This window comes from Podarcis liolepis, assembly GCF_965112155.1.
Source record: "Podarcis liolepis genome assembly, chromosome: 15".
NCBI classification, from domain to species: Eukaryota; Metazoa; Chordata; class Lepidosauria; order Squamata; family Lacertidae; genus Podarcis; species Podarcis liolepis.
Window position 1 is genome coordinate 32,752,382 of NC_139566.1, and position 16,929 is coordinate 32,769,310.

The following is a 16,929-nucleotide window of genomic DNA, read 5'->3' on the forward strand; positions in this document are numbered from 1 at the left end:
TATTATGGCTAGAGGCCTCAAAAACCGAAAGTGGCCCGTGCCTCTCTGGACGTCTGAGTCTGGATCGGAAAGAGTTGTCTCTGCCTAGGTCTCTACGAAGCTTATCCCACCCCGAGAAAGTGTTTTAAGTTTTTAAGCAGGGGGTGTTTGGATCTGGGGCGGCATTCCCCCCCCCGCAAAAAAATAAAACCCACCCCTGGCAATCCTTCGCCAACTAAGCTGGTACGTGTCTCGTCCCCAAGCCTCGAGCCAGACATTATGGGTCGGTGATGACATCTCCGGCGCGAGGGGAGGAGAGGTTTGGGGTGCGAATCAAGGCTGCGCACCATAATTGCCATAGAGCTGTAATTGCTGTCTTACGCAACGTTCAGTTTTGCAGTGAAACGCGGCTTCGCACAACCCGACGAGCGCTTTGTTGGGAGTGAGGGAGATCTAAGCGCACGCACTTCTGAGGCTACAGTAGCCCATGGGATTGGTGTATTGGGGCGTGTGTGTGTGTGTCTGTCGTTGTGTGTGGTGGGGTCACCGCTAATAGTGCGGCCTGTTTATAGGTCGAAGCAGTAAAACGCAGTAGAACTAATCTGTCCACACGCACCTCTGGAGAAACCGTTTTCAGTGCCGGCCCACAGACCGGACTGAAGAAGGGATTGTTCATTCTCAAGGTCTTGCGGGGCGAGAAGACCCCTTCTTTGATTCGGGCAACTGCAGAGCGGACTGTTTCGCTTCTAGGCTGGACTCACTCTGGGAGGGGGTTGCGCTGCTTCCTCCTATATACGTAATAATTGGTGGTGATTCTGGGGTGTCCTTCCACACCTGGGTAGACACTCCCCACAAAGTTTCTGCTATTATTATTCTGTTGGCCGCGGCAAGAGAACTGGAAAAATGAAGGAGACGCAGTCTACCCGCTCTACTGCTCCCCGCCGCAATCCTCTCCAATTTATAGCTCTCTTCTTTGCTAGTTTGTCGCTGGTAGCGTTTCCGCAAAGGAAGCGGAGAGCGGAGGATGCGAAATTAGCGGCGGGGCAGAAGGCCATCCTTACAAGTCCGTGTGGCACCGCCACCCACGGGAAGGTGCGCAGAGCGAGCGAGAGGAATCCTCTGCGACAGGGAAGGGAGCTGCGCCCTCAGCCTTGCAAGGAAGGAAGGTGCGCTCCGGGGAGGGAGGAGAGTGGTGTAAATAAACGCAATAAATCCAGGGGAAACCGGAAAAAAACCAGGAGCATTTACCTGAACTATTCATTGCTGGGGAAAAAGAAGGAATGCGGGAGAAATGTGTGGAGAAAGCAAGAACATAAAACTCCCACCCGATCCTAAGCGCTTTACCTGGAGGTAAACCTGCCTGAGCAGGCGCGGCGCTTACTTCCGAGTAAACGTGGCTAGGCCGTCTGCCGATCCGAGGTGCTAGGGGGGGGAGGCAAGCGGGAGGGGGGACGAGGTGGCAGAGGAGGAGGAGGAGGAGGGAGATTTCGGGTTGGGCCAAGGCGCGCGGAGCCACTTTCCGCCAGCTGGGAGGAGGGAACGGCGATGGGTTGCTGGAAAGGGGGGGAAGGGGGAGGGAAGGGCCAGGGCAGAGGAGAGAGGGGTGGGGGAGCCGCTTCGGAAACTTCCTTCGGCTCCTTTTCTTCCCGCAGCAGTTTCTGCCGCCGGGCCGCCGCCGGGCCCCTGCCATGCGCGCCGCGCGCGTCCCAGCGCAGCTGGCCCTGGCGCGCTGATCTCCCCGACGGGCGAGCCGTTTCCACGCGGGCTCGGCGGTTCTCTGCCCTCCTATGGACGACGCGAGCCCCCTATCCCCCAAGGCCAACGCGTTCAGTATCGCCTCTCTGATTTCAGCCGCTGAGCGCGAGGGAAAAGGAGGCGGCGACGAAGAAGACGACGACAACGACGACGAGGAGGAGGTTGCAGTCGCTGCGCTGGACTCCGAGCCCAGCGCCGCCGCCGCCGTCGGTGGGGGCCTGCGCAGACCTTACAGCCCCTCCGCTGCCGCCGCCGCTGCCGCCGCCCGGAGGAGGATGCATTTTAGCGCCGTTACCCGGGACATGGAAGGTAAGCGGCAAAGAGACTCGAGAAATTTGCTTTTAAATAAATCAGTTGGTGGGGAGGGTAGAGGGGATGTCTGGAAAAATATGTGGCGCCTCTCAGCCACTGCTTAGCGCAGCCAGCACCCAGAGGTCAAGGGCGAAGGGAGCTCCGGGGATCTCGCCCACAGACACTCGCACAGTTTGCTCGGATACTCTTCTCCCGGTTAGAGTAAGCCAGCTCTGCCGCGCACGGAGACCCGGAGACGGCCCAAGGGGCTGTATTGCAGCAAGGAAACCTTTTGACAACAGCCTCAAACAAAGCAAAACCCAGCACGCCAGTCCCTCTGCGGCGCGCACGCCGACACCTGGAAATTCAAGGTGTCTGGGCTTACTTCCGAGTAGACACGCCTCCGCTTGCCCTGCGCCGGCTCCCTTGCTCCAAGGAACTTCCGTGCAATGAAAATGTGACTTGTTTCGCGTATATTATTTTCCGTGGCGCTTTGTCACCGAGGAATAACGCGGGTTTTGGGGGCTTCTGGACTTAGGGAGCTGCCTGCTGCCGAGTTAAGACCAGCGGTCCCTCTAAACTCTTCTTACTGGCACTGGGTCTCCGGGGGTCTAGGGCGCAGATTTTCCCCGATCCTAAGGGGTCTGAACCGGGGAGCAACCTGCCTACAGAGCATGCCGTTTGCGGCTTAGCCACGTACGACCCTTCCTCATATATAACCTCCCCAATGGAGATCCGCAGCAAAAAGCGCCCCCGGATCCTCCAGCTCCGGGCTGTAGCCAGCGGAGATATACTCAGAGTAGACCCAAAGGAGCTAATGAACCTGCTAGTCATGCCCATTAGTTTCAATGGGTTCTACTTGGAGGACCCATTATAATTCATAATAATTAACGACAATAATAATAATTACTATTATGATGAATGTTGTGCAGCATTACCAAGTCACTTAGCATTAAACTCACCGTGTGAGCGGATGGGTCTGTGAGCAGCAAACATTGCAGTTTTGTTTGGGGTTCTTAAAAAAATAAAATAGTCCATACTTTTGTTTAACCGATCTAGGAACTAAACCACAACCTCTTCTGGTTTGCTCGCCCGCCCGGCGTCTTTTCTTTGGAAAGCGACTCTCCTCTAAAAGTAACCGAGGCTGGAGTCCCGAAACAGAAGCCTACCTGGGCGTCAGCCCCATTGAACACAGTGGGGTTGGCTTCCGAGTAAAAGCATCTGTGGCATTTGGGTGGCACATATAACGTTAGCAACTGGAGCCACCGCCCACGGAAAAAACAAACAAACCACAGGCTCTCAAATCGATAGTAAATCTAGGTTAGGCACATGCTTGTAATGTGCTGCTTCGCTGTCAATTAGCAAAGTAGCCCTGAGCTATGGAGTTATTAGCAGCGATTGCAGCGCAGTCAGGAAGGGACCACGTGTATGTTTGGGGGGAGGGGGGGAGAAGCTCTCTCTAATTTGCCTGTAAGAACAAGAGAAAGTTGAGTGTTTGGGACATATAAGTCTATTCTATTCTTATTATTAAATTCTATTCTTATTATTAAATTTACAAGGAACTATAATAGTTCCCTTCTACATAAGGAAAGTCAAGGGAATGCAAATCTAACCACAGGACTTTTTAAAGTCCCGTTCCTTTGAGTGGGAAGAGGTGAAGTCTTGTCTTAACCCTTACTGAAAAATAAATGGCTGAAACTTCGGAATAAATGAATGGAACTACAGGTTTTGACCGGATGGTTCCCATATACGGTGCAGATTATACACACAGGATCACGCTAACGTTCTGTGGAGCTGACATAAAACACGTTTGAGTCTTGCTTCCCGGTAAATATGGTAAACACTGGGTTGTATTTTATATACAGAGATCTTAATCACTTAACTTGGAAGCCTGTTCCATTTAAGTTTTTTAAAAAGTTTACTATAAATAAACACACAGAAATGAACTTGTGCTAGATTCCACTGCGATAGCCCGGTTCATTTCAACGCGCAACGGGGCGTTAGCCTTGGTGGGGAGGAATTAATTCACGAGATTATAGAGCTTGGAAGAAATACAAATAATTAGAAAGAAAATAAAATAGCAGTGTTATGGTATAGGAAGTCATATGGCGCTTATAGAAAGTATAAAACAATGGTTTTAGAACTTTAAAAAACCCCGGCTGGTTCAAAGTCAGGAGGCGATTTTCTACAACAAGGCCACAGAGTAGCTGAAATCAATAAAGGCGTTTAATTGGAGAGTGGCGGAGAGGATTCTCTGTTTCAAATATTCCATGGGGGGGAAGAGAGACTGGGGGCTCATCCAGACGACCAGAGCAATAAAGGCTATATGCTGTATTACAGCGCAGCAAGAACACCGTGCTAAACAGCAAGCGAATAACACAGGACGCAATATGGATTTAGCGCGTGTTTCTAAACCGCCTGGAAGAACTAGCTGGTGGCAATGCAGGATACAAATAAACTTCAATTAATTAAACTTCGCGGAAAGGTCACCTATAGGAATCCCACGGAAGTGAATGGGAGAGTTGTGGTACTGCGCGGTTCCCGTTCACTTCCATGGCTCGCTCTCTCTCCAGTATGAAACCTTCTGGCTTGAGGAGGCGTCCAAGAGTAGCTCAGAATAATATGACAGGCTTCCACACTACATCTTAAAATAAGCCATAATAACTTTTTTTAAAGTTGCTTTTTAAAGGTTATACTTACTTGAATTGAATCTTAAACAACAATAAAACTTATATTGTATATTCGCTATTTCATTATATAGCGAGATTTAACCTCGGCAGTAGAGTCCTGCCAACTTTCCCCAAATTTCTTAGTAACCCAGTTCTCTTACAGGAACATTTTTTTGAGAGGAAGTAAACTCCATTGAATAGGATATCTAAAGAGTCGTGTAGGAAAATATGCCCACTCAGTCTGGTTTCAGCGAGTATTCTCCGCAGGAATCACTTTAATCTTAATTTTATTTTTAAATCCGAACAGAGGAATCAGAATAATTCTGTGGTTTCCTTGGAACTTGACTTCCAAGGAAATGCACTTCCCACGGCTATCTAATAATAATAATAACTTCCCAAACTAATCTAATAATAATAATAATACCTCTTCTTGAAACCAATACCATTTCATTCCTTCCAGCGTGCAGAGCATTGGGGGGAACGTCATAGCTCAGTTGTAGGACATTTGCCTTGCATGCAGAAGGTCCCGGGCATCTCAGGTAGAGCTGGGAATGTTCCTTTTCTAAAACCCTGGAGAACCGCTGCCTGCCATTGGGGACAATATTGAACTAGAGAGATCAGTGATCTGACTCTGGGTTAGCAACAGTGAATTTATCCCCCTACCCTCTCCAATACTGTGTTCACATATTAGCGAGCCCGCAATCCGGATTAGTACTGCAACCTCATATATAGGACAGTAAACCTCACTCAACGCTGTATAGATCGGGGGCCTAATTCGGACAATTTCGGGGTGGAGAGGGGATTCCTGTCCAAATCCTCCTGGTCATTTAAATAGAGTTAAGAGCTCAAATAAGGCCCCTCGCTTTTGCTTCCAGTATACGGCTTAAGAGATTTGTTTGACCGGCGCTTGCTGAAGCTTCAGAGGTCCTGGGTTAAAAATGAGCCTGTTTGAATGGGTAGGAAAGCTGCAGTGGTGCTGGATGAGTTTGCACGTCTATAATATGCAGATAATTAATTTGCAGTATAATAGGAGGTGGGGGTGGGGGTGGGGGTGGATGAGAGGCGATGCAAGTGGGGGGTTGTTGTTTTGTTTTGGTTTTAAAGAGATTGCATGTAAAATTTTGCTTGCATCAAAGCTGGGAGAGCGAGCTAAGGGAGAGCTCCAGGAAAAGCCCACCCCCTCCAAGCGCGCGCGCGCTCTCTCTCCCCGCTTGTCAATCACTCCGCGGCTCCCGAGGCAAGGAAAAGCGCGCGCGCGCGCGTTACCTGCAGGGGCTCCCCTTTATCGCCATTAAAGAAGAAGGGTTGGGGGGGGAAGGAAAGTAAGAACCGGTTTGGTGGCAGCGAAAAGAGGGAGGCCCTCTACTGAGAGAAAGAGAGAGGGAAAAGAGGCCGTCTCACAGCCAAGCCAGGAGAAAATGGAAGCAAAGCGGGGCGTTTAAAAGATGAGGGGGACGAAAAGGAAGAGGGTGGGTGGGGGGCGGAGGTGCCGAGCCCTGCCCGGGCAGCCAGCCGCCAGCGCTCGCTGGCTGACTGACGGCCGGGCTGGCTGACTCGCCCTCTCCCTTTTCGGGGGCGAGGCCAAAAGCCCAAGCGCGAGGGGGGGGGGAGAGAGAAAGAGTTTGGCGGTGGGAGGAGGGACGTCCCCTGCTGGGCTGGGCGCGAGGAGGAGATAGGAGAGCGTGGCGCGCGCGCCCAGGCCTCTCCACCGCCGCGCTCTCCCCCCCCCCCCAGTCCCCGGGGGAATGACTCAGTCCGTCTGTCAGTCAGTCAGTCAGTCAGGAGCGCCACAGCGCGAGAGAAAAAAAGAGAGAGGCAGTCTGAGGGAGTTCTTGTCAGTAGCGCTCGCTCGCTCTCTCGCGCCGCCGGGGAAGCGAGAAAACGCCAGAGAAAAGGAACTCGTTCCTTCAGAGCGCGAGGGGCTTTTTTTCTGGGCCTCTTTCTCTCTCTCTCTCGGCGTTCACTTCTCTCGGCGTCTCGCCGGAGCCGAGGCGGTGGCCTTCCTCGGAGAGCCCCCGGCGCGTTTATGAGGGAGAAGCAGCCGCGGGGATAAGCTGTAAAGTTTGTGGTGCGCGCGCAGGCGCGCCACCGAGAGCGGAGGAGCGAGCTAGCCGGCGCTGAGGCGAACTTGGCCGAGCGCCTTTTTTTTTTTAAGGGGGGGGGGAGGTGAGAGAGAGAGAGAGCGAGAGAAGAGAAGAGGCCAAGTCAACCGAGAGAGAGAGAGGGGCCTCCATTCTCTTTCTCCCTCAGCGGCGGGGCGCTATAAATTGAGGCGGCTGTGGCGCCGCGGCCCAGTTTACCTCAGGAGGGCGAGCAGCTCCGGGAAGCGAGCGAGCGAGCAACCGACCTGACCGCCCGCTGTTCTCTCTCTCTCTCTCTCTCTCTCTCCTCCCTCCTTCCTTTCTCTCTCTTTTCTTCTTCTTCTTCTCCTTCCTCCGGCATGATATCAGCCATCTCCAGCCCTTGGCTGACGCAGCTGTCCCATTTTTGCGACGTCGCCGCTTTCACGGCCAACAGCCTGAGCAGCCTCAACGCGTCGGCGGCGGCCGCGGCCGGCTACCACCACCTCTCGCCGTCGCCGGGGGACCCGTACGGCCAGCATGAGCCGCCGCACTACGAGCCCTGCTCGGCGCAGCAGCAGCAGCAGCAGCAACAACACCCGCCGCCTCAGCCGCCACCGGCGCCGCAGCACCACCACGCCAGCCAGCAGCAGCAGCAACAGCAACCGCAGCAGCTCGGCTACGCCTTCCCAGGCGGCTCCGGGGCCAACCCTCCTCCGCCGCCGCCGCAGCCGCCGGGCTCCGACACCCCCGAGAGCGGCGGAGGGGGAGGCGGCGGAGGGGGATCGGCGCCGGCCTCGGCCAAGGCGCCGGTCAAGAAGAACCCCAAAGTGGCCAACGTCAACGTGCAGCTGGAGATGAAGGCGCTGTGGGACGAGTTCAACCAGCTGGGCACCGAGATGATCGTCACCAAGGCCGGCAGGTCAGAGCCCCTTTGCGCCTTCCTCCCCTTTCTTGTTTTGCGCGGGGGGGGGGGGTTGGACTGGATGACCCTGGAAGGTCCCTTCCAATTCTGCGATTCCCGGCCTCTCCAGGCTTCCTAGGCTGGAGTAAAGTCTTGCTCAGAGGAGATCGGGCGAGGCTTCCCTTCGTGGTGCTTTTTGAAATGGACGGGCCTAAGGGAGTCAGGTCCGTTGACTTCAATGGGGCTACTCTGAGCAAGGCTAGCATGGGACTCCGTGGGGCGCTAGGTGCTTCCTTCCCAGAAAGTGGGGTCCGCCGTTTCTCCTCACCCCCAAACTTCTTCCCCAAAAGACCCCTTCTCAGGTGCTTTCTGCCCCGATGGGCAGGCAGTGCAGACGAATGGGAAACATACCAGGCGTTTTTTTATTTATTTATTTTAAGGCGATTATTATTATTATTATTAATTATTATTATTATTATTATTATTATTATTATTATTATTATTATTATTATTATTATTATTATCACACGATCCTGCCACAGTTGGGCGCTTTGGGGATGTCTGGGGGGATTGGGAAGGAGGGAGGGCTGCGATCCTATGCCTGCAGAAACTTGCAAGCTATGTTGGGCTTTCTTCTGAGCAGAAGGCACGCTGAGGATTGCGGCGTTGAGGCTGCGATTCTGTGCTCGCCTTGGATAGTAAAAGCCCTTTGAGCGCGTTGGGACTTTTAATCGACTTCCTGGAGTTTATTCTTCGTTCCTGCCGTGAATACCACTAGGTACCCCCCCCCTTTCTTGCTTGTGGCATTTTTTTCACCCTCCCCTTCATTGTTTTCCTTACGTTCTTCCTGCTGTGGCTTCGTTTAAGTGCAGGAGTTACTAAGGAACGAATTCGTCCCTAAACGCCCCGATCCCAACCACTTTCGCTCGTGCCCGCCTCTCCTCCTTCAGCGGTGCTTACTTCTAAGTAAGACTATGTGATCCAGGATCCTTCAGTTTGACTCCGGATTTCATGTAGCGACACCTCCGCTTATCTGACCCAAAATGTTGCTGATTTGTTTGATTTTTTATTATAAAAAAATCCCCTTTACAGTTCACAGTAGTACAGGCTAACGCTGGTGGAAACCTTTTTGATTTGAAAAATAGGTGTGGAGGATCATTATTATCATAATGCGATGATTAAATCATTAGTTCATTACCAGTCTTAATCAACCCTCATCCTTCCAAAACTCTTGCTTGAGCCCCAACCTTTACATATATGCACAATGTGTATTTTTAAAAAGTAGTGCTGTAATGGTTTAATAGATCCTGTACACGTTTACTCAGAAAGAAGTCCTACTGAGTTGAATGAGAATTGCTCCAAAGTGTGTGTGCGCGCGCCTAGGATCGCAGCCTGCGCTCCCTTTACCGCCCCGCCCCACCCTACCCTCCTCGTCATTTCCTTCCGATAATTTGCTGCCCATTATAACTTTAAAATAGCTTCCCGCAAGGTGGTAGCCCACAAATTAATTAAACGTAATTGTACTCAAAACTGGCTGATCCACTTTGATCCTGAACGCAACAACGTGTACTTGTCATTCCGGCTGATTTAACGAGGACTCATTTTCACCTAAATAAATTGTTTCGGGTGGGGGCGTCAGCGGTCTCCCTTTGATTCGGCGGAAAAGACAAGCTCGATCCCTAAAACCCTTCGATCAGGTAGAAGCAGCCCGCCTGGCCTGACTTGGTTTGCGGGTTGTAACGTGTAAACGGGTCAACGGGTCAACGCGTGACCACCAGGGTTCATTCCCTATTTTGGAAAAAAATGTCCAAAAATCAGAATTAAAAGTTGAGATTCAGGCAGTCGAGCGGAGATTTTAACTTCCACAGGGATACGCTGCACGCTTTAAAATTATATATCTTAATATTTTAGTTGGCGCAAAATCTGCTTAAAATCTTAATTACGCGTCGTTTCTTTTCATTGTCCGGAGTTTGGGTTCTAGTCTCTGTTGAGTCGCGTAAAATGCGGGTTTCGCAACATACGGTTCTTTCTTTCTTCTTTCTTTCTTCTTTCTTTCTTTCTTTCTTTCTTTCTTTCTTTCTTTCTTTCTTTCTTTCTTTCTTTCTACCGTCCCACCACAGTGCAGAAAATTAAAGTTCAGAATTTCAATGCCGTTTTAATGCTTTTTTTAAAGTTCCTAAGGAATGAATTCAAATTCCCTTCGGGGGATAGATAGATTGGAAACATTTTATAGGCCTGTTTCTGGAAGAAAATATATATTTAAAAACTTCACTCTTTCAGGGTAATCTGCTTTCAGTCACTTGTGTTTCTTTAAGGGGAAGCTCTGCGTTTTGTCTCAGTGTGGAAAAGAAGAGTTGGGAGCGCAGAACAGAGAAAGCCTCTTATAAATGTGTGGGGAAGCGCGGAGAGGCAAACGTGTGTTTACATTGCTTAAAATATATATGAAAAAATGCAGGGAGGGGGTTATATCAATACGGAGCTTTGTTAGTACTTTATTTTGAGCGGGGGAAATGATGGGATTTCGCTTGTTTAGTCATCTCTTTCTATTCATGCCTTCGGAAGGGAAGTAAAATAAATTCAGGATTCGCCCTAGCAGGCCTCTCAAACTCTCTTTCTATATAGTACATATATATATATAGTATATATACATACACAATAAAAACAAAAATAGGTTGGTTTTTTTTAAAGTATTACGTTTCGTTAAAGCCTTAGTTCAGCATAATTTAAACATTCATTTATAAAATGATGGGGATTTTTTAATTATTATTTTTTTGCATTTTAAATTTTGGGTATATACTAAATGAAACACCTACTTCAGAGGGCCGCATAAATTAACTTGCACACACATAGCCACCCTCAACTTTCCTGTCCCAGCAGGAGTTGTCATATACTATGCTCCCGTTTTGTTACAGAAACAACCCACAATTCAGTTAAGTTGAAATTATTAGGAGTTGTTGCTCCGTTGGGGCCCCGACTATGGAGCGGTTTCTGCCGAGGCAATGAACGCCGCCCAAGGCGCTATAAACAGACCTCCGCTTCCGCGTCAGGAGAAAGTTCAAGCCTGCGCTTAGTTCCTCGGAAGTAAGACCCAGCAAAGTTCAGTTCCTCACTAGCTAAGAGTCTTTAGGGTGACATCCTCTGTGGGTATACGGCCGCTGGTTTCAAAGGGGAATTGGTTGAAGAATCACAGTCCCTAACTTCTTTTTATGGCAAGTATGCGGAGAGAGGGGGAGGGCTAGCTGGGGCCTTGAATCTGATCCCAACCAGCGTGGCAAATATCGTTGGTCTTCCAATCGCAGCACACGGGCTCACTTTTATTTTGTTAGAGCAAGGAGCTCCAGATCTGGCTTGTCAGCCCCATAACCTTTTCCGAGAGGAGCCGCTTTGGTTCTGGAAAGGAAAGACTCCATTGCAGAGAAGAGGCCCGGTGTGCGCTGGAGTCCCATTTGGGTCTGGCGCTTTGGGGGAATTTATTTTCTCTTTCTTTCTTTCTTTCTTTCTTTCTTTCTTTCTTTCTTTCTTTCTTTCTTTCTTTCTTTCTCGCTCGCTCTCCCCCCGACTGTTCCTCGGGAAGCAGAAACGCCTGCACATGTTTGCTGGTAGCAAACCGTGAGCAGAAGGGAACAAAGACTGCCAAGTCCAGCACCGTCTCCTGCCGAGAATGCTCGGTAGGAATTATTAGCCAACCCGGTCATAATTTTCTTTTTCCAGTCGCCCCCGCTCTCTTTCCCTTTCCATTTACACCTCTGCAGCAAGGAGCGATGCAGAACACCTGCTGGTAGGCAATGGGCACGATCCATGCTCTTTTAAACTGCATTGATCTCCCCCTCTTTTCTTATCAGAATGTCATACATTTAATAAAAACACCTTCCCAATCCTGGGAACCGTCATTTACACCTTAGAATCCCCAGTACCCTTAACAAACTACAGTTTCCTTGATTACTTTTGTGTGTGTGGGGGGGTGTGCTTTAAATGTATGGTGTGTACGCAACTTGATCTCTCCCAGGGGAATCTAGGCGATTTCCAAGGAACTTGGCTTTCCCTGGATCTTGCCCAGCCTTTTTAGATCAAGGATTTTTCCTTTCCTGGGAGGCGATTTTTTAGGAACTGGTCTAGAAGTTATGTAGCGGTGTCAGAAAGAGAATACCCACCCCCTTTTAAACTTCCACAAAAGAACACTCTGTTTACTTACTTTACTTGGCAGTAGTTAAGTTTAAATAATATTTGACTCTGGACTTCACAGTCCTACGGTGACCCCCAAAGTTCTACCTGGATGGCACAGTTTATAATTGTTGATCGTGTTAGAAGAACCCTTTTAACTAATACATAAACATGAATTTCCTCCCCCAGGCACAACAGAAGTTGCTTAGCGTTGTTCCTGTCGCTTTGAGTGTTTGCTCAGAAGTAAACCTCGCTGTACGAAAACGTAAAAGTACACAGTTGTTGCGTTTAAACAGCACATACACACACACAGAGAGAGAGAGAGAGAGAGAGAGACAGACAGACAGACAGACAGACAGACAGACAGACAGACAGACACAGACACACACAATTTCCTTTCCAGTCCCTTTGGAGCTAACCGAAGGGACACGGGGAAAATACAGACTGGCTATGAGATAGTCACTACCTCATGTGGACGCCCCGCAGAAAAGTGAGCGAGCAAAGCGTGACATTGCCACCCTAAATCTAAAAGGCTATACGCAGTCACTTGGGATTGAGTCCCACTGGACTCGATGCGATTTGTCTCTGAATAAACATGCCTGCGAGGATTGCAGTAAAAAGTACAATGTGGAAAACGTTCATTTAGGAAAGCAGAGATTCTGGATTTGAAAGGAATCTCTCCATGGGCGAGCTTCTTGGTTTGATTTAAAAAAAACAAAGACTTGCGGGAAAAGGAAACTGATGCCCCAGTTTCTCTCTCAGATTCGCGAGAATTAGGGTTTATACCATCCGGCAGCTTCTAAGTCAATGGCTGCTTTTGTTCTGAATTGGTAGGGCTGAAATAATGGAGCGGGGGAATGGGCGACTTCCTAAAACCTCGGCGATTGTTTCAATGGGGGAAAATGCTCTTCGCATTGATTTCGGTTTGGTTTCAGAGTTCTTTGCCCACATTCCTGGGCCCTGCTGTGTGCGCGGGCCTCCGTAAGTGAGTTGGGGGTTTTGTGGGGCGTGGTTTTTGGATTTGAAAGCCGCGGTCGTGGTTTCCCCAAGAAGCCCTCTATCTGAAACGGATTTCCTTTTTTAAGAAAAGGTCAGCGCCGTTGATTTCAACGGGGGTCACGTCCCAGTGAACGTGTTTATTTATTAGCAACACTGATACACAGCTTAATTTTTAAAAATAAAAAACCCCCTGTCTGTAAGCGGTTTTAGGGTCTGTGTTAGGGTCTGCAGATCTGAAATCCACGCATTTCGTATGTTAACGAAGTCCTGAGCTTGTGAATCGAACCGTTAACCCCTTCCGGACTCCTATTTATTTGGGGGGGGTGTAAAATAGCGGGTTGTCAAATTTTTAAACGTCAATTTTAGATAGAATTACAATTGCAAATCCCCTAAACGCTTAGGTCCGGCCAGGGCGAGTTTGCTCGACGTAGTTCTGCGCTGATCCGTGCTGCTCTAGAACTTGATTTCGCCCATCTAAATTGTAGAAAAATAATCCACGATTCTATTATCCGCGAACCCCTTGTCTTCCCTAGCTCCTTTGGAGGTGGGTCACTCCAAAGCGGTTTTCTTTGCTTCTTCGTCTTGACTGATTTTAGTAGAGTTGATTACGAAGCAAGATTCCCTAGGGAGGTTTTCTAAAAATCGTGCTTGTGCGTTTGAGAATCTGCTGGATTATTTTTAAGTGGAACAACGAGGGAAGAATTAAGGCTTAATTCCTAAACATTTACTGGGGAGTAAGTCCCGTTTAACTTACTTGGACTCAGTTCCGAGTAAAGGCAAAAATGTTCGGCGAAAGTGGTGGGAAAAGTTACTGGATATCGTTCCTGCCTGTATTTTAAACTCTCTCACATGTATACTGTCCTTACATTTTAGCCCAAACCGTTTTAAAATTCTGAACGCCTCTACCAGAGGTGGGGAAAGGGAAAGGTTAAAAGGGGGCAAAACAAACCGATCTAATTTTTTTAAAGACAGGCTTCTAGTCCCTGGTAAGGGCGAGTGGTCCGGTTTATTTTAACGACTACTTAAAACCGGTGGTGTTTCAAGCTGGAGTTTCTCAAATTAACGTGTTTGTTTTTCAAGCTTCATTTAAGGCCAAACGCGAAAAAACACCGGGGCGGGAGGTTAATAGGGTTCACCTCCTGTTAAACTATCAGCTCAGGGCCTGACACAATATTGCGCTCCGGGTCTGGGGGTGTGTGGTTTGGTTTTCCCCCGAACGACTCCGAAGTCGTCCCAGTCCCCACCAGACGGGACAAGCAGGCACCGTTAAGCAGAGATGCCCACACGTTTTCTACAAAGAGCACGTTTGGTTCGGAGCCGTCCAGAGAATCTCTCTCTCCCAAGCACAGACGGGGGGCGGGCAGAGAAATGTTAGGGGGAAGGCTCGTGAAACGTCGGGAACAGAAAGGACAGCTGTCCCAATCCGCAATGCAGATTTCTCCCTCCCTCTCTCTCCTTCTCTGCCTCTCCTTTTCCAACGGAGCCCGTGCTTCTTCCCCCTGGAAAGCGAAGCAGCTCCCGGACGGGGTGGCCAGTCTTCTGTTGCAGCGAGCAAGAGAGCCTGCACCCCTGCGCCTCTTTGCCTGGGAGTAAACGCCCGTTGAACTCCCCTTGCCTGGGGAGCTGCTGAAGATCTGCGTGCCCCGAGGGAAGGCAGGAGCAAGGGAACCTACGCACCAGGGAGGCCACAGACCAGCAGTACGCAGCTGGCAGGAGAGGACTCTTGTCCGCCTTCGTTTAAGATAATCCATTTGTTTTAGTATTTAAATTGTAAACCGCCTTGGGTGCCTTGGCAGAGAAGGCGGTATACAAATCCAATAAGTAATTTAAATATACAACCCATCTCCCTGCGTCTTGCGGACTGGGTTCTCGCAGAAGTTTATGCCGCAGTAAACCAACCCATGCTTTTAAGGTCGCTTTCAGGCGGCTGTTTCGTTAGCCATTCAGCCCGACTTGTTTTGGGGAGGGGGAGATTAGACGACGTAGCCGGCCTATTTCACGAGCAAGTCATTCTGCTCTGCGGCAGGGAGGAAGAGAGATTAGACGACGTTGTGCCAAGCAAGTGCTATTCTGCACTTTCCAAGCGCCGTCCTTATTTTTCAGAACATACCAGTGTTCCCTGAAACGGACCCAGTTTAACAAACCTGCTCAGATATCTTCTTCATATGATGGTACAACTTTTTTTTGAGTGTGTTTGTGTGTCAGGGAATCGCCCCTGACATCTCTGATTAGAAGCAAGAGAAACGGACAGCTAAGCGGGTCTCTTTACCACAGGCTGCTAAGTTTACTGGTGCCGCATAACTCCCGCACTGTGACATATTCTCTAAGAGGAGCTACGTACTGAGGCTACAGTTCTATACAACGGGGAGTAAGACCCAACGAACTCAACAGGGCTGAGTAGATATATATTCGACTGCGCTGTTGATGGGACGGATTGTGGCCATCCTTATCCAACTTTTATCTTTCCGACCCCTTGCAGATCGAGCCTCTGCATACTTACTTGGGAGTAAATACCACTCTACTGCAATAGGTGTTGTCCTTAGAGACGAAGCCTTAGCGTTTCGAGATTGTTTAAGTACAGAATTTTAGGATTGTAGAGCTGCAAGGGACCACGCGGGTCATCTAGTCCAACCCCATTTTGTCCAAGGCGAGGCTCGAACCAACGACTCTGAGATTAAGAGCCTCTTGCTCTACCCACTGAGCTAACTCAGCCATCCCCAGAAAGCTGCTCTGATATACAATTCATTATATATTTTTCGGAGTGGGGCCTCCTGCTCATTTGATTTCAGAAGCCCCACCCTCTCCGTTTTCTTAGACACCCAATTTATTTCGGGTGGGATTTGCTCCCAAACAAGTTTGCTCGGAGTTGACACCTACCTTGTCCTCCCATCAGCTTAGCAGTTAAACATTTTAGCTGGGGGGTCCTGACCGATTTCAAGGTGGGCTTTATTTCCCAATGGGGTGGGGGGGCGATCTAGAGAGTTGAACGCTGCGCGCTTAGCTGTGTGAGCTGAAGCCGGCTGGTGCTTTCAGAAAAGGCTCCCGCCGGCCTTGGACTCTGCCTGGATTGCGTGCAAGGCGCCTAAGGATTTATTTTTAATTTATACCCCACTTTTTTCTCCAGGGAGCTCAAGGTGACCCACCTGCTTCTCTCCCTCCTTATTTAAACTCCGCAATAGCCCTGTGAGGTAGGTTAGGCTGAGAGCACGTGACTGGCCCAAGGTCACCAAGCGAGCTTCATGGCCCAGTGGGGATTTGAACCCTGGTCTTCCAGATAAGAGTCCACACTCTAACCACTAGGCCACACTGGCTCAGAAAGCCTGAGGCTGCTTATACGCACACCATGCATTTTAAAACACATCCTTCCAAAAGATCCTGGGAACTGTAATTGGCGCCACACAGCGCTACAGTTATAAGGACGCGGGTGGCACTGTGGGTTAAACCACAGAGCCTAGGACTTGTCGATCAGAAGGTCGGCGGTTCGAATCCCCCCCATGGGGTGAGCTCCCGTTGCTCGATCCCTGCTTCTGCCAAGCTAGCAGTTGGAAAGCGCATCAAAGTACAAGTAGATAAATTAGGTACCACTCCAGCGGGAAGGTAAACGGCGTTTCCGTGCGCTGCTCTGGTTTGCCAGAAGCGGCTTAGTCATGCTGGCCACATGACCCGGAAGCTGTAAGTCAGCTCCCTTGGCCAATAAAGTGAGATGAGCACCGCAACCCCAGAGTCAACCACGACTGGACCTAATGGTCAGGGGTCCCTTTACCTTTAGAGCTACAGTTCCCAGCACCCTTAACAAACTGCAGCTGGCATTATTCTTTTGTTGTGGGGGCGGGAGAGCCTTGCGCTTCAAACTTGTGGGGTGTACTCAGTCTAAGCTCCAAGCTGAGCTTCTGAGAAACGTGTATGTCCAAATCACATCCCGCCCCCTCAGCTGGGAAAAGTTTGGTCGCCTGGGAAAGTGGCTCACCTGGGGAACCTGCCTCCAGTCTTGGGATGCTGGGCCCTTCCTCGGCTGATCTCCTCAAGCTCTTCTGAGCCAAGCTAGGCATAGACAAGGAGGAAACTGCTCTATAGGGATTCAGACCATTCCTCCATCTAGCTCAGCGTTGTC

At 49.8% G+C, this 16,929-nt stretch overlaps 1 protein-coding gene across 3 annotated transcripts in view; it reads left to right on the forward strand.

Annotated features, from left to right (window-relative positions):
* Positions 1–453: 453 nt before the first annotated feature.
* The window catches only part of TBX1 (T-box transcription factor 1), a 49,741-nt gene continuing 33,265 nt past the window's right edge, over positions 454–16,929 (forward strand). Inside the window, exons 1-3 of one of the 3 annotated variants that reach the window (XM_083479045.1) lie at positions 454–1,329; positions 1,831–2,043; positions 7,145–7,676. In XM_083479045.1, coding sequence (XP_083335171.1) covers positions 2,010–2,043; positions 7,145–7,676 — 566 coding nt within the window. In that variant the 5' untranslated portion in view covers positions 454–1,329; positions 1,831–2,009. Of the gene's footprint in view, positions 1,330–1,690; positions 2,044–7,144; positions 7,677–16,929 lie in introns of those variants that run through there. The other 2 variants (XM_083479043.1, XM_083479044.1) reach the window with 2 other exon arrangements.